This window comes from Ruditapes philippinarum, unplaced genomic scaffold, assembly GCF_026571515.1.
Source record: "Ruditapes philippinarum isolate M1 unplaced genomic scaffold, ASM2657151v2 ctg1326_1_1_1_1, whole genome shotgun sequence".
NCBI classification, from domain to species: Eukaryota; Metazoa; Mollusca; class Bivalvia; order Venerida; family Veneridae; genus Ruditapes; species Ruditapes philippinarum.
The window spans coordinates 72,365-91,312 of record NW_026865722.1 but is presented as its reverse complement, the minus strand read 5'-3'; the positions used below and the strand labels follow the sequence as shown (position 1 = coordinate 91,312).

The following is an 18,948-nucleotide window of genomic DNA, read 5'->3' as shown; positions in this document are numbered from 1 at the left end:
ATGGGTCATCTCAAATGAAAAATAGGTGTCATGAGCTTAAATAGAAAAATCTTGTTAATACTCTAATAATGGCTACCGTTTTTATCAAAATAACTATTGCATTCATTTTTACCAATTGATTGCCATTTTCAGCAAATGAAGAATTGGTTAACCTAAAACGGCAAGTTGGATATATCCTAAGTTCTATCTATACTTAGGAGTTCATAACTATCACATTTACTTATCAGTACAAAGTATATGATATTGCCAAGTTATATAATTGTGGCATCCATTTTCCCCTGTTATTTCCTTTATATCACTTTGAAAATGGGGCCTTTTACGGTTAACCTATTCCGGCAAGTTGGATTTATCTTATATATCTTCTAATTTATTACTTTATTTATTTAATGATATCTTCATATTTGGTTGATTGATACCTTAAATGGTTCTTTAATTTTTATGGAGTAAAGGGTATCAAGGGTTAAGGTCAAGGTCACTGGTGTAAAAAACAAATTTAAACACTAGCTCATACATCCTTAAGTTTTTAGCTGATGTTATTCATGTTTAATTCAACCTGCTAAGCGGGGTCCACATCCTTTGGGTTTAGTTCGGGGTCATTTGGGTAAAGGTCCAGATCAGCAATGTAAACAATAGATTTTTACTTTTTTTACAGGTGTGTTAACCTTATTCTATTGACAGTTATCTATTATAATTTGTAGGAACATAAAACTGGGTCTCTTTCTTCGGATGGAGTAAAAGTTCATGTGTGTCAAGGTCACTAGTGCTTAAACTAAATGTTCATACTTTTTCTAATACGACTTTTATTTATTGACATTTGGTTGGAAAATAAATCGCATGGTATTCTTCCTTCTGATGAGGTAGGGGTCAGTGAACCAAGATCCACAGTGCTAAAATATTTGTTTTTACATTTGTCCATATTGCCCTTTATTTAATGCCAAATGTATTTCATATCTGGTAGGAAGATAACTTGCATGGTATTCTTCCCTTGGATGGAGTAAGTGGTCGCTTGGGTCAAGGTCACCAGTACTAAAATATATTTCTACCCTTTTGCCCATATAGCCTTTATTTATTGGCAGATTTATTTCATATTTGCTAGGAAGATATATATATTATAGTTTTTAAATTGAGTAAGGGGTCAGTAAGGTCAAGGGTGCCAAAATTGATTTTTATGCATTGGCTTATATAGCCGTTGTTTAAAGCCTGAAGTTTTTCATATTTGAGAGAAACATACCTTGGATAGTCAAGTGCTGGGAGTCACAAAGTCAATGTTATCTGTAATGATTTTTTTACACTTTTTTATTATAGCCTTCAACAGACTCAATCAAACCGAGCCTGCAACATTTTCAATTTTGCCGTATTGGGCTTTCTTTAGGGATTCTGTTTTTTTCTATTTTGTTTTTTTTACCAATGTCTCATATTGACATACCTAAGTCGGTCCTTTGAGTTCGGATGGAATTTGGGGCTGCTGGGTTCAAGGTTAAGTCTTGCACTCACATGTAAGATAATAGTATTTGATCAAGCTGAATATTTTTCAACTCCATTACAACTTATATTTGTCATAATTCCAAAACGCCATGACTCTGTCAAGTTATATGATGTACAGACTCAATCAAACCGAGTCTGCAATTCTTATGTTATTTTGTTGTGATTAATGCTTCCGAGGGATCACTTTGTTTCCGGAATTTTATATAATTGTGTTTACATTCCTTCATTGAGATGATTGTTAAACATATTTTGAAATATTGTTACTGACAAGAATCTGAGCCTGGGCATGTGTTTTACCTTGTGCCCTGCCCTGTTCGTGTTTGGGGCCCACCTGGGCTCCTTGACACTGGTAACTGTTGCTGGGTCGTGTGGGTGTTGTGTTCATTGAACGCCGCCTTTCCTTGTTGATCTAGTTCGTCATATTTTACAAACATGTTTAAAGTGGAGGTAATGCATTAGGTTGGTCATACTTTAATCACATGCCGATGTATGACTTGCATCTATGACACATTAATTTTCTGTATTTCTAATGCTGTACAAATATTTCGTATGCTGTTCAATTGTTTCATCTAATGTTATTCATTTGTTTCATGATATTCGGTTTAGTTTCATGCACATCATACAATAAAAAAGATGTGAACACACAAAAGTGTTGTTATTCATATGATGTTATGTAGTAGGCAAAGGTTTCTATAGAAATAAATGCCTTTAATTAAGTTTCCAAACACTTGCAAATAAGTTCGCCATACATTTTGATAAGTGTTCCATTAGTTTTCGAAATTTTGAAAAGTTGCTCATGAATAAGTAAATTAATAAACAAAATAAATAAATAAATAAATAAAAGAGTTAATAACTTTGATATGATATATTTTATACGGCCATTTAACGTTTATTTTTATCTCACCTGTCACAAAATGACATGATGAGCTTTTGTGATCGCTTTTCGTCTGTCGTCCGTCTGGCGTCCGTCCGTTCGTTAACTTTTACTTTCAACGACATCTCATAAACAACTGAGCCAATTTCATCCAAACTTCACAGGAATGTTTATTTGGAAGAATTTAATTCCAAGCAAAACTCTGGTTGCCATGGCAACCGAAAGAAAAAACTTAAAATATTCTTTTTTAGAAAACCGAAAGAGCAAGAGCCTAAATATTTGGCATTAAATATCATCAAGTCAGTGTCTACCAAATTTGTTCAAATAATTGCACTAGGGTCAAAATTGGCTCCGCCTCGGGGGTCATTGATTTTCCTTAATTGTATATAGTTAAAACTTTTTTGATAAAAAAAACAAATACCTATGGCTTAGATGTTAAGCATGAAACATTTTCTAATGGGTGTCTACCAAGTTTGTTCAAATAAAAGCCCTGGCGTAAAAATTGGCCTCGTCCCAGGGGGTCATTGATTTTCCTTGTTTGTATATAGTAGAAACTCTAAAAATCTTCTTTAAAAAAAAGCTAGAGCTTAGATATAAAGCATGAAACATCTTCTTGTGTGTGTCTACCAAGTTTGGTCAAATAAAAGCTCTGGGGTAAAATTGGCCCCGCCCCAGGGAGTCAGTGTTTCTCTTTATGTATATAGTAAAAAATTAAAAAATCTTCTTTTAAAAACCCAAAAGAGCTATAGCTAAGATATTCAGCATGAAACATCTTCTAATGTGTGTCTACCAAGTTTATTCAAATAAGGGCCCTTGGGGTCATTGATTTTCCTAATATGTGTATAGTAAAAACTTAAAAAAATCTTTTTATAAAAAACACACAAAGTTAGAGTTTAGATACTAAGCATGATATATCTTCTAGTGAGTGTCTACCAAGTTTATTCAAATAAAAGACCCTGGTTATTAAATTGATCTCGGCCCAGGGACCTATATACAGGTGAGCGATTTCAGGGCCATCATGGCCCTCTTGTTTTACAAACATAAGGTTAATTTATATAAACATGATGTTTTCATGTTATAACTTTTTAAGGGGGAATAGAAAATGTCCTAACTATATATCAATTGGTAAGTATGTTTTATTTCCAGGTCATTAAAAGGAACATTGATAGAGCCTTACAGTAAAAAGACAGGATTTGGAACTCATCCAGGTGGAGTATTACAGGTGCGTTATGGTTTTTGTAGCATTATAAATTTGAATTATGTGAATTTGTTAGCAGGTATGTTACGATAATTATTTCGATTATATGCGTAGAACAGGTACATTGCAGTGTTTCTTATTTCATTCATTATTAATGATAAAAGCCGTATCTTTTTCTCATTCGCGTATGTATGATATATAAATTTACTGCGTATGAAGTTCTAAATATCAAAATACTTATTTCTTCTTTTTATTGTTGGCGAAATAGAGAGGATGAGGTTTTTCATTTTAACAGACACAAGGCTCCTTTGTTATTCTCCTTCGTTAAGATATTTGATGGTCAAAACAGGTTCCGTAGAACTTGATTTTTCCAATAATTCATACTTAGTGAAAGGCAGGTTTAGCATGTATTCAGATAACAGCATAACTTTTCTTGATGCAGTACAAGCAAGGAAGAAAAATTGTATTTTTAAATAAAGTAATATCTCAAAGCATAACATATCAAAATTGGAACTGCAAACAGTAGTAGTAGCATATGGTGTATGGTATCGAAGATCGACCATATGAACCGGAGATGAGTCAAGTTTGTCCAAATTCCTTTATCATATATATATTCAACTCTAACTATTCTACTTAACTATGCTAATGTTTAAGATTAATGACTTTTCTGACGAATTGGAGGGACAATATTCATGTTTTGCGATAACTTCTGGTGGAATAGCAGAACACACATTTGAGTATAGGATTGCAGAGGATTGTAACGTCAGTAAGTCTAAAACATTAGCAACACAACAAAGATTTTATGTATAACACATTAAAAAAGAAATATAAATGCAAATTTATCGAAGAAAAGATTAAAAGTAGAGTTTTATAAGCAACCAGAAATAAATGTTATATTTGCCCATTTACAATAAAGTTAACCAATTGCAAATACACAAGTTTTCGTTGAATGTTATTTATATTATGGTCTCTTTTCATACAGATTCCTAGTAGACTGAGGTGATTTCAAATAGTAGATACTACACTGTACTTATCTCTCACTCTAATACATAATATCTTTGAATTATTGTGACGTTTAAGTTCAATTTGGTAATTTTTGTTTGTTTGGTTGTTTTTGACATTGTTTTCCATATTCAATGTTACAAGGAATATTTCCTGGACCTCAGTCAGAGAGTAAAAAGATTAACGAAATGGCTTTACTTATATGCCGCGTGGACCAACAGGCCAAAGAAGTTAGATGGAAGAAAGATGGAGTTTACATTGATTATGACAAGGATGATAGAATTAAGGTATGTTTACATTTAAAAAAATCAATTTAGTACGTATTTCCATACGATTGCAAACATTTATCATTTAATAATGTCCTATATTTTGGAATTGTTTAGCCCAACCATTAAAAGATGGAGAGACATACGAAATGAGTAAAATTCAAATTGCAGTTTTGTATATTTAATGAAATTAAATAGCAAATATATTATTCTTGACATTTCATTAATTGGAAACCGTCATTGGTATTTAACCCATTACCTCATATATACGCGAAACAACGCACCTTCGACCTCCCTTTTTTAGGCCTCAAATTGTAAAAAATGTCCCTTTTTGGCCCCAAACACATGTTTTCGTTTGAGAAATGTTGATAAAAAGTGACCACTTTTCATGCGCGGCCCCAACCAAAAGATACATCAGGGGAATGCAAGAATGGGGATGTGCCTCCTTCTGTTTGGGGGGTTTGAAGTCCCCCTCATCGCCAATAATATTTTGGACTTGTGAGATCGATCATAAGGTAACGCGTAACCAAATCTGAAAAGCATTTGAGTTTTTCTCAATCCATTGAGAAGCAGAGCTGCATTACTGGTACTGCAGTAGATACTGCAGCGATTTTGCAAGTACTGGTACTGATACTGAATTACTCTTACAAAATTGTGCTTCTACTGGTACTGGTATTGCATTACTGACTTAAAAAGTGGCACTGCTACTGCATTACTTGGCAGTACTTTTGATTTTGATAAAAGTAGCATCAATTTTTCTCATAAAATAAAGCTGTAAATTACATTATTTTATTTTTGTGAAAAAAGAATCTATAGATAATTTGCTGCAATAGTCCTTCAAATGTTAACATAGTATTCATCATAAAATAAGCACCAAAGACTTTAGGTAAAAATTAAATTGAGATAGACAGACTCAATAACTCATTACCCTAAAATATCCTTATTAAAATCTTTTATTACTTTGTATTTACTAGTAAAAGAGCAAAATAATCACTTATTGCTTCTAATCTAAATAATCCTATTTCAAGTGATATTGTTAGCATCATAAAAATTTGTTATTTACTTTGGTATAAATTGAACAGAGGTGTTAAAGGCAACAAAAGACTGTTGTGTTTCTAATGAAAGAAGATTGCATTGTATTACAGTTGACTGGTAACTAAACAATAAGATATGACATGAATATATGTTGTTTATATTGTTTGTAAAAAGTATGTTAAAACTATAAAGTTGTAAAAATGTTATGTTAACTTTAAAGTAAATTATGATTTTATTTCTTTGCTGAATAATATTTCCAATTATTTGTTTGGCACTGTGTATTTATTCAAACTTTGATGAATATATAAAAGTAATGGTACTGATACTTAATTACTTCACCAAAAAAAGTACTGGTACTGCAGTACCGAGCTCAAATCTAGTACTAGTACTGGTAATGGTACTGCATAATTTGCCAAGTACTGGTACTGGTACTTAAGTACTACATCCTTAGTACTAATGCAGCTCTGTTGAGAAGGTGCAGCACTTTGAAATCAATTTTGACGTTTGATTAGTATTGAAGCAGTTTTTATAGTTTTATAGCAATTTGAACTTGTAACGGGAGACTTTACAATGAAAACAGCAATTTTTCACAAAATGCTCATGAAGTAATGGGTTAACAGTCAGATAGGTAGACAGTAAATTTTATTGACAGTAGAACATTTTTGTTATACATTTAACATATACGTATACACAAACATATATTTGTCAAGCGATCAAATAAGATTCAAACAATTATTACATTTTTATCACATAAATAAATCAAGATATTTCAAGAAGGATGAGCAACCTAGTTAATAAGACAAGTTTGATGTTTCAATTTTTGCAATTTACAGTAAAAAATTCTAGAAACAAAGTGATCCCTCGGAAGCATTAATCACAACAAAATAACATAAGAATTGCAGACTCGGTTTGATTGAGTCTGTACATTTCTTAACAGAAACACAATTATCACAATTCAAAAGCTCTATAAACTTCATTACATTTGCCCCTATGAAATATGCTTTAATGAATTGTTTCCTTATATTTGTGTACACTGGGCATACCATAACAAAATGATATTCGTTTTCTTAATTTCGATTGCTACAAAATACACAATATCGCACATTTCTTTCTACTCTATTCCGGTTTCAATGGCCAACTTGTGCGATGATAGTCTAAGCTAAGACAAAACGCTTCTAAATTTAAATTGCAATATATCTAAATATTTTTTTAAACCCTAATGAAATTTTAAAATGTTTGAAATGTTCTGCATCCCCGTAGCCGTTGGTGCCAGTTTTGTTCAAAAAAATATATTACTCTGTCTAGAAAAACTAGAGTCAACACAGAATAAATTGTTTCAAACACATGAAGAACTATAACAATATAAAAGGTTACTGTAATTTCTATTAACCGTACATTTACAAAAATAATTTGCTCACAATATATAAGAATACCTTACTAATTTACACAAGAATTATAATTATAATTATAATTAATAATACGCACATACCTATTTATATACAATGGGTAACGCCTCAATTCTCCATAAACACCTATATTACTACATGTTGTTTAAACTTTCAAAATAGATTTGTAAACATTTAAATTGATACGTTCAATTTCTTTCGATTTACCAGAACCAGAAAATTCACACACATAATTTAGAGTAGTTGTACCAAAGGCGTCCAATAGCTGGCAAATAACGCTATGTTTATGATTTAATACTTTGATATTATACATTAAAACATTTAGAGCCTTAATACCTTAAGCTGCCAATGTTTCTTGATTTAATACTAATGAACCCTTGTAATTAAAAACATTCTTGATTATTAAAATTATCAACAATTTCTCTTTCCTTGTTGTTATAAGACCAACATTCATCATGTTTAAAAGGGCCGCTTTTTCTAAAAATAATAATATTCGTCTTCAAAGTATTCACTTATAGATCTAATTAATTACAAAATGTAAAATGCAAGTTGAGGCTATTTGTATGTCGCTTACAGTATCGTCTACAATAACCATGTCGTCTGCAAAAAGTATGAAAGTTATATCTTTAGTGATAAGTCGCTAGCATCTTTTTCATGCAAAACTAGTTCTAGGTTATCAATAAATAAGGGGAACATCAAAAGGAGACATAACCTCTCCTTGTTCCTTGTTTTGTTTAAGGCCTGCAGCGCATTCGAAGAATTACGAATATGAATTAAAACCTTTAACACAATTTTAACATGTGAATACATATTAAATCATATACTTTACTATTCTAAATAGCTTTCCATCGATGCCTAATTTATACAATTTTAGCAAAAGGTCATTTAGATAAACACTATCAAATGCTCTTTTCATATCAACCATACAGTATTACAATTAAAACTTTGTGTACAATAAGATTTAAAACAAACACAGCATCAATTGTTTAACGACCCGTGCGAAAGTCAAATTGCGCGTCATTAACAAAGTTAAAAGTTTCTGACCAATTGCTCAGCCGCTTATTCAGTATTCTTGTAAAGGGTTTCGATAAACAACTTACAAGTGCAATGCCTAGTTACGCACGTCTCACGGATCGTTCTTTTAAAAATAGTTACGATAACTCCACATGACCATTCAACTGGAAAATGTCCGAAATTTAGAATGACATTAAACAACCAAATGGGAGAGTATATCATAGCATTCTATAAAATATTCGTTTATTAAAATACCCATGCAACAGGCTTTAGTCTTCTTCAATTTCTTAAGAAAAAATTCCAAATCAGCAGTAGTAATTGGCTTATCTAGCTCATCAACACTGTCTGTCCCACAGTGCTTACATATGGTTTTATGTGGTTATAGTAGTAGTAGTAAATTTTCTTTGAAGCCAGTTATTTGTATACAAGAACTTTAATGTGTCCATAAGTCTAAAAGTACTATGGGGTAGTCACTTTAAATCCAAAAGTGTGAGTGTCCGTCTCTCTCCTCCCGACGTAAGGAATTTCGAGTACATGCTGTAACGAATACCATATTTAATTGACACAATTTTATAAACAATTTAAACATCTTGCTAGTGAATAATACCATATGATACCAATATTTGTGTTCTTTAATTGTTTTAATGCTGTCACATAAACAAAATATTTTTAGCTCGACAATTTGCAGAATAATCGAGCTAATGCAGTCACACATTTGTCGGCGTCGGTATCCCGGTGGTTAAGTTTTTGCGTGCAAGCAAGTATCTCCATAACTACTGAAGGGATTGGATTGAAACTTCACACACTTGTTCGCTGTGATTACCTAACATGGTTGTTTCAAGTCCCAAACTTCTGATTTGCTTTTTTGCATATTAATGCCCCTTTGTCGACTTAGAAATCCTTGGTTAAGTTTTTGCGTGTAAGCTGGCTTCTCCATAGCTATTGAAAGGAATTGATTGAAACTTCAGACACTTGTTCTCTGTGCTTATCTTACATGATTGGCACAAGTCCCATAACTCTTTTTTTGCATAGGTATGTCCCTTTTTCAACTTAGAAATTCTTGGAAAAGATTTTGCTTGTAAGCCGGTATCTCGATAACTACTGAAGGGTTTGTGCCTTTTTGAGACAATTTTATGCATTCATAATTATAAAGCAGTGATTTACTCGATAATACATCTTATTAACAAGCCTTTGTACATTTTCGGACAATTTATGTATTTATATAATTAAGCATTGTTATACTCCATGAAACACCCCTGTGTTTCTTTTTTCAAAAAGTCGAGCGTCACTGTCCTCCCACAGCTCTTGCTATATCATTGTTTTAACATTATTGGACCGTACACCGGATAAGATCGTGTTTTGAGTCAACAGATGGATAAAATTACCAGGGCAAAGAAAATTTTCAATTTGTCAGCTAAAATGACACTTATTTGACCTGGGTTTGATTTTATGTTTCCCTTCTACAGCGAAAAAGATGCTAACACCTAGTGTACTGGATATAGCAAATACTGTGAATATACTGTATTGGTATAAATAACAAATATGAGTCATAAATCACCATTTGAGTCGGTTTGAGTAAATTTCTAATATTAATTAAGATAAATAGGTAATATTGGACCGGATAAAGATTTATTACCGTGTACCAAACGCCGGAAGTTCTTCGGTCCAGTCTTATAAAATGCGAAATAAATTTGACTTTGGTACAAATAATTATTATTATTATTATTTAGCAATTTGCATTGTCAAAACTATAATAAAAATTGAATCAAATATCTTTTTTTTTCACTGTTAAATGTAAATAATTTTATTCATACTTTGCATTCATCTTACATACACCACTATTTTCCATCTTTACAAAAAGGCAATGTTTTTAAAGTCACACCTGTTTTTTTTAATGATCACCAAAACAATCAGCAGAAAGTAGTGGTCTGTTTTTCAAGCTTAATTTGACTTTCATGACAGGACATGAGAAAAAAACATTTGTATTCATTGTGTAACAACAAGAGCAAATGTGTTGTATTTTTCTTGTGACTACACCATGTTTTTTTTTATGCGAACAGTTTGTTTTCATTTTTTTCACAATACTAATGGTTCATTATTCTGTTGGTCAAAACTAAATCTTTATTATTGACAGAAAATGGCTAATGATTACTTACGTATCTTAAACGTTGGAATGCAGGACGCGGGAGTTTACCAGTGCGAGGCCGAAGACGAAAACGGTTGCTATAGTTATAAGGAAGGCAAACTTCAGGTGGTAGACGTAAAGTCGTTCAGTTCATGTACGTGTTTTCATTTCCAATTAATAAGCTTTTTTTAAAAACTTAGATCATATTGTTTTATCTGTTAAGGTTCTTTCGAATCATTATTACATGTCTTGATTTTCTTGTTACGATTGATTCAAAATATGAAAAAATACACGACTCAGCAACACAAAACTACCGACAAGACGCCCAGCAGGATGAACAGGACACAGGGTATTAATTTGAATAAAAGTCAGAATAGGAAATCATAGAAAACCGACAAGGAAATTAAAGACAGGTCTTCAAAAGTGAAAGAACTTGAGGAGGAAAGGGGGAGTAAAATTAAAAAATACTATGAACAGTCTCAAGCAAACCAAGCGTTTCAATTGTGCCGTTTTGAAATTTTCTGCTCTCTACGCAAGAAAGACACTAAGACCTTCCGTTAGGATACTAAGATGACTTTTAGACCCCTTTACTCTTAGACCCCCTTTTTACACGACTTTTAGACCTCTAGTGGGTTAGACATTTCGACCCCTATATCAATTTTTGTACTTTAACAGGCCAGTAAGATATTTCGAGAATTTTTGTTAGGCAGATAGCAAATATTGTAATTGTTTTCATTACAAGATCGGACAAAGTTTTGAAAAAGAGGGGAAATAAAATTGTTTTTAATTATTTACTGTTTTACGTTACATAAAGTAATAATATAATTTTTTGATTATATATTTTTTTAAGCTGGGACATAATTCATATTAGTGGAGGAAATATAATAAATAGCGCGATTTTTACATTGCGTGATTATTCATAATATCTACAATTTCTATATAAATTTGTAAAGATTTAGTTTATGTTTTCCCTTTAAAACACATTTATGTTATATTGGTGATGAATATTTATACTTGTCTACTTAATTAATGTTATATATTTAATTAAATTGTAGGCAGTTCGATGTTGCGATTATCTCGATTTACGATATGATAAAGAAACCTAAGTACATGTACCAATGTCTTTCAATACATATCGCTCAATAATTAATTGGTTGTGATTTGTTGATGTTTTCGACTTAAAGTTTTTTCACAACAGCAATGTACATTTGTATATTATGATATATAGTATTGTAGTTATGTTTAATGAAAAATAAATAATATAGTCTCATCCACTTCATGTATTGTCATTTTAACATAAAAAGTGAAGTTAATTTTCAAAATCTTTTTTTTTTTCAAATAGTTTACATCTTGTATTTCATATACGCATTTTTCGCTTAAACATTTTGTGTAATTTGAATTTAAATGTAATATTGCCTCAAAAGGCTTTAAAGTAATATTTTCGACAACAAACGTAATTAAGAACAAATCTTAATTTTCTTTAATATCTTAAAGTCAATATGTGTTCCTTTTAATATCTTTGTCTAAATCGCGATGTGAATACGCATGTCGCGAGTCGTTGATGACTAAATAAAACACCCTGTCAATTATAAATTTTGTTGCGCTAAATAAAAAGTAGCTGCATTTCATTATAAGCGGGGTAGGCTACATTACTAAATTAAAGCGCATTTCGTTTGGTCAATTTATTACCATTTCCAAAAATTTATATTAAAGTTCACATAAGTTATAGATATATGTCCGACTCATGAAAAAATATTCGTTTTACTTAATAAAGACAGTTCATTTCAAATAACAATCAATTATAATTACTACAAGTTATTTGAAATCTGTATTTGAATGGTGCTGCTCATGTCAACACTCTAAAACGCGGAGAGTATTGCTTTGTGTCTTTATTACATCATAACAGTGTTACGTTAAAATTAGAATTTGTGTACACGCATATGATGTAGGAAATTCGCTTTCTGATAGTTCTCAAACTATATGATTATTTCATGTATAACAATACACGCACATGTACATGTATTTTCATTAAAAAAAAGTATTAAAAGAACCAAAAAGTCTCAAATTTCCTAAGTTCTTAAGAAGGAAACTAATAAGTGTACATGGACGAAAATGAATGACAGTATTTGCTTACAAAAATGTGAATTACAAAACAACTGATAGAAATGTATTTAAATTAAACAAACACAATTACACGAAACCGTATCCAATGTAAATTGTTATTACTTAAATTATAAAATAATGTATAAATATACACACATATACATGTATATATTATATTTTCTGTTTAAATTTAATGTGTATGTTTCTGTTTAACTTACAATACTTGACTTGAATAATGATTATAAATAACAAATAACGACTGATTTTTTTAACTTATAATTCAATATATCTAATTTATTAAACATATCAAAATGTTAAACATCAATCTGGTAAAAAACATTTTTTTCTGAATTAATGTCTACATGCACATTTTTTCTAAAATAACGTCTAATATTAATGTACTTTGTAGAATAAGGGGTCGAAATGTCCAGTCAATTTAAGTGGTCAAATTGTCTTAGGGGTATAAGTGTCATGGGTCGAGATGTTTTAGGGGTCGATGTGTCAAGGGGTCGGGATGTCATAGAGTCATCTCTACTTGACCGTAGACGAGAAGGGACACAAATGCGTCTTAACAAAATCATGTAGCAAGAAACAAGACATTCATGTGAGGATCATAGAGGAAGCCATATTTGCTTCAAAATGCTACACTTCTATTTTCTTAAGACAGTTCAAACTGAGTTAGTAATTTTAATCGCTCGGTTTTAAAAACATTTACCCATTTTGATTTTCGGAAACTGGAGTGCAATTGCATATAAATATGAAAAAGGCATTGAATATTTCACACATGTATTTATAAAACATCATTAAGTCAATTATCACTAAAACATAATGATCAAATATTTGAAACAAACACTGATAAGGCGAACGCACAAAATCATTTCTTCCAAGCGCAAACTCAACTAAATGAAACCAACAACCAACTACCAAACACTTGTGTTAATCCAGTAGCTCCAAAACTACATTTTCTTACAATTACTCCGACCGAAGTAACTGATGCACTTCTACCTCTGAAAGCCGGCAAAGCCACAGGTCCAGACAAAATCAACAACTTTGTTTTGAAACAACTATCTGTCGAATTATCTACTCCTCTGTGTAATCTTTTCAACTATTCAATACAGTCAGGGAGAGTTCCCACAGAGTGGAACATTGCTCAAGTCTGTGCTATCCATAAGAAAAATGACCCACAAGATATTAGTTATTACAGACTGACCTCGTTACTTAGCGCCCTCAATAAAGTTCTTGAGCGTATCCTACACAAACACATCTTCAACTCTTATCATGAACATCACTTTTTCTCGACCTTGCAATCTGGTTTCATGCCTAACGACTCTACTGTCAATCAACTAACTTCCATTTATTATTCCTTCTGTCAAGCCCTAGATGATGGGAAAGAAGTCAGGGCTGTTTTTTGTGACATATCAAAAGCCTTTGACAGGGTGTGGCACCGTGGTCTTCTCTTTAAATTACATCAAAGTGGTATTTCCGGTCAAATCCTTACGTGGTTTGAAAGTTATCTTTCAGACAGAAAACAGTTTGTTGTTGTTTCTGGTACTTCCTCTGATACTGTTACTATCTCAGCTGGTGTTACTCAAGGTTCCATTCTTGGACCGCTTTTGCTTCTAGTGTACATCAATGACATTGTAACCCGTATCTTATTACCCATACGTCTTTTTGCTGATGATACAACTTTGTATATCATTGTCGAAAATCCAGTTACTGCTGCTGAACAACTCAATATAGATCTTCAAAACATCAATGCTTGGGCACATCAATGGCTTGTTTCCTTCAATCCCTCCAAAACTGAGTCTTTTATAATCACACAAAAACAAAATAAAGCAGTTCATCCACCTGTAGTTTTCAATAATACAATTGTATCAAACGTTCATATCCACAAACACTTAGGTTTAACTTTTTCAGAAAATGGCTCCTGGACAAACCACATTCAAGACATCAAAAACAAAGCGTGTCAGCGTATAAATATTCTTAGAACCTTCAAATTTACCCTTGACAGAAAATCTATCGAAATTATATATATTTCCTTTATCCGTCCAATCCTTGAATACGCTGACACTGTATGGGACAACATCACAAAAGGCGAACAAGAAGACATTGAACAAATCCAATTAGAAGCCGCTCGAATCATTTCCGGTGCTACTCAACTTGTGTCTCTTTCTAAACTTTATCAAGAAACTGCATTAGAACCACTCAAAACCAGAAGGACTAAGCACAAACTCATTCTTTTCTATTAAATGGTTAACTCTCTCGTTCCTCCCTATCTCTCAAATCTTGTTCCAACATCAGTTGGTAGTGAAACTCCTTATGGGCTTCGCAATTCGGAAAATATCAGAAACGTCCACTGTAAGTCTTAGCTATTTTCCAATTCTTTCCTTCCATCAACTATTAACGCTTGGAATAATTTAGCACCCGACGTCCAAAACTCATCCACTTTATCATCTTTCAAACATGCTTTAAATAGAAAATAACAAAAATTCCATCTTACTATTATACTGGAAGCAGAGAAGTGTCTATTCAACATGCTAGATTACGAATGCATTGCAGTTCTCTTAAAGAACATCTTTTTTCTAAAAATATCATTGAAAGCCCATTATGCACTTGTGGAGAAATTGAAGACACAAAACACTTTCTTCTTGCATGTCCAATTTATACTAATCAAAGAACAACCATGTTAAACAACATCAGCAATATCACACCAATCATTGAAAACATTCTCCTGTTTGGAAATGAATCTCTTGACTCGGACAAAAACGAAACTATTTTTTAAACATGTGTAAGGCTTTATAACACATACACGAAGATTTAAGCGCTAATTAAAACCCACTATCGCTTCGTCCCTGAAAAAGACCCACACATCTCAAATCTTTCTTCCCCTCCTAACTTTACTCCATGGACTTTCCCTACCTTTATTTTCTCTCTTTGATAATTACTTAACTTAAAATGTTTTAAAAATCAAAACATTTTTCTTTCTGATCTTTTTTTCTATTTTATCTGTTTTTCTTTTTGTTTAAAACCAGGTCTACCCTTTCGTTTATTTATTATGTTCCGGTTCATAAATGTTTCAAATGAAGTAACAACGTCAGTGCAGATTCTTATGACAGACAGAAGCGAGGCTTAGTATAAGCTACAAAGCTTTATCCTCTATTCTGTATGCTATACTAACACAATGATTGTTTTTATTATATTTATATTTGTTATTACTAGATTGTGTAAAATTGTATAACATGTGTGTAAATCTATTTGGAAAATAAATATTGTTTAAACCAATTATCACATTTCCGCTTTTCCTTGCGGATTTACTGTAAAATATATTTTATTTAAGTGATAATATTTTTCTTAGATATAAATTATGCTTGACAAATCGGTGAAGTATTAAGTATCCTATTCAGGTTTTCTTATATCAAAAATATATGTTCTTTGGAAAGATGAACATAATAAACTCAAGTCATAAAAATTTTTCTATTAGATTGTGGAATATCCGTTCATGAAGAGGCACTGTTGAGTGCAAAAATTTCAAAGGGATCTGAAGCACCTCCAAAAATGTACCCATGGCATGTAACATTCAGATCTACAGGAGTAAGTACAACAATATATTATTATGAATATGTAAAGTGTAAAACGCAAAATATTAATTAATAATCTTTGTATCTGTGTATCATACAACAAAAAAATAAAGTTGTATTTAGGTTATTATTAGGTTTATTAAAACATTTCATAATTTCTTTATTGGTATGACCTTTGTAGGAAGAATCAAAGCAAAGTCAAATTTTTAAGGATCTTTGCCGCGTAAGCAGACTCTGCGTTTGCATTTCCATAATATTCTGTTAAATTATATGTACTAAATAAAGGAACTACTGAGTTAAGAGTTTTTTTCTATTGCTTAACTTATGTTGTAATCATATTTCAGTGAGTGTTTGAAATATATTTAGAATTATATGTTAGAATATAAACGAAGCATAGCCATTTTCCTCTGTGTAAATTTTGTAATGTAAAAAAAAACTATTCTAAACGGCTTATGTTTTGTAAAATCATGCTTAGCAACTGACATTTGTGACAAATGCAGACTCGATTTGCTTATTTTATATTGGCGTATACATAGATAACTTTATTTTTATGGAACTAATCGAACAAGACCGTTCGAATCTGCAACTTAACAAAACGATAAATACGGTCAGATCTTTGGCACATCCCGTTATATCGGTTTCTGCGGAAATGAGGCGGGGTTAACAGATGCCATCTGGTAAAGGCGAAAAATTGAGCTGAAATGACCATTATAGTACAATGTTCAAATGAACATCATCAAAAACAGAATATACCCGACAGGCACATCGATATCAGAGGACACATAGTGAGACCCCGTTCCATCCCACCATATGGGGTTCTGCAGAACTGAGGCTGGGGCTCATAGGGGCTATTCGGAAATTACCATTTATAGTACGATTTTGAGCTCAACGTCTGTAAAATACTAGAGTATTCACGACGTACACACCTATACCAGCGGACACTCGGTCAGAGGCCCTAACAATGCAACTTTGTGAAGTGTTGCTTGATTGAGACTGGGGAATAGTGAGAGTTAAATAACCATCTATAGTACGATTTTTGGCTCAACGTCATCCAGTTTTCCCAACGGACACACCTCTATAAGCGAACACCCGGACTTACCATGCACACATTTATTAGCTGCGGTTTTTATTATTATGGCTAGCCGGATAACCAGAGATCGAGGTGATAAGTAATCTTTAAAGATCCTGTAACACAATTTTATTTTTTTTTATCAAAAATGTAATGCTAAAATTAAGATCTATCAATTTTGTAAGTCAAAAAAGCATTATTTATAAAGATATTACCAAATTTAACATTTCATGTTAATAGAGGGGGGTAATAAACAATTTATTTTCTGTAAAGTGTAAGTCAAAATTTCCAATAAGAAATGAACGCATATAATTAAATGATTACATATAATATGTACAAATATTTGCAGTACATATTTTATATATTCTTCGATGTTTGAAAATTGTTTATTATCATAATTATACACGTATATAATTTCACTTAAGTGTGGTATGCCACCTCATTTACAACATACAGGATCTTTATTACAATATGCGAAAAATACAGGTTTTACTGTATCATCTCTTGCTAGCAGGTTCAGTCGGGACAGGATTCCAACTTGACGGAGTAGCCGGCACAGCCGGACTAGACAAACAAACCTGTGTTCTGGTCGTTCCGGCAGTTCCGACTGTCTCGCTAATTTTACGAAGATATCGGAATCATTGATTGTAATTTTAACAGTAAATATTGTATACCACTAAAATACATAATTAGTGTAATCATTTTTTTCTAGTGTATGTTTGCAGGAATAACCATGTCTTTTCATTGCTTTTAATATGAGAAACATATCTTGTATCGTTATTTATAAATTCGTTTGAAAATAACCAATGCTCTCAAAATGTAAACCAGAAAAAACATTAATATTGAACGATTTTAAATTTGTTCTTTATTCATTTTAACTATTGCATTTGAAAGTTATTGCAGAACTTTGAATCCTTTGAACGAAGGGTTCCAAATAAAAACCGAGTAATGAATCCGAATTGGAAAAGATAACAAATTTCATAGGGTGAGAATATCTTTATGTTGGAAACTATTCAAAAGAGTGCAAGGACATCCATATGCTTTGACAAATATTTTTAATTTTTGATAAAAAGTGATTTCTCGGAAGCATTAATCATAAGAAAAATTTCAAGAGAATTGCAGACTCGGTTTGATTGAGTATGTACATGAGAGATACTGAATACGTGCAACATCCCTCACGGCTCCTAGTACCGGCTTGAGCGGTACCCAATTCTCAACACCCAATAGTGCCGGCATCAATGATCCCGAAGGACCAGAAAAATATAACACCACTGAAGTGAAGTAAGGGCAACTTTTTACAGCTGCCACACAGCACTTGACACCTGCTGTTGTACAATATAAAAATACTCGTATGTTTATGTTCAGGTATGAGTTTAAAGAGATAACATTAATTTGAAAACGATAAGTTGAAGATTTACCCCAACAAAAAAAAAAAACAAATACAAAAAAAAACAAACAGCAACAAAGGCAACAACAAAAAAGGTCAATCTAAGACAGCACATTTTTTATCTTGCTGCTGTATAGTTTGTTTTAGCTTCAGGATAATTCAATATTTAAAGGCCCAGTTTGCCTCACAAATGCTCTTCTTTATATGTCACTAAGTTTTGTTGAGTCCTGTTAAAGTTTTCAAACCTTTACCCATTTGTCAATAACCTGATCCATATTTTGTTTTGTGTTGCATATTTGCCATGTGTACAGTTATAATGATTTGGAATGATATATGGAGGTCAAGTTATTACTTTGTTTCCATTGTGTTTAAATCAGCGCTACTCTCTTAAGTAATAAGAATCTAA

General features: G+C 32.0%; 1 protein-coding gene across 1 annotated transcript in view; it reads left to right on the top strand.

The window, feature by feature from the left end:
• Positions 1-18,948, top strand: part of LOC132730094 (uncharacterized) — a 59,459-nt gene that overhangs the window by 34,122 nt on the left and 6,389 nt on the right. Inside the window, exons 13-17 of the mRNA XM_060715948.1 lie at positions 3,506-3,581; positions 4,212-4,323; positions 4,704-4,846; positions 10,415-10,559; positions 15,990-16,099. Coding sequence (XP_060571931.1) covers positions 3,506-3,581; positions 4,212-4,323; positions 4,704-4,846; positions 10,415-10,559; positions 15,990-16,099 — 586 coding nt within the window. The remainder of the gene's footprint in view (positions 1-3,505; positions 3,582-4,211; positions 4,324-4,703; positions 4,847-10,414; positions 10,560-15,989; positions 16,100-18,948) is intronic.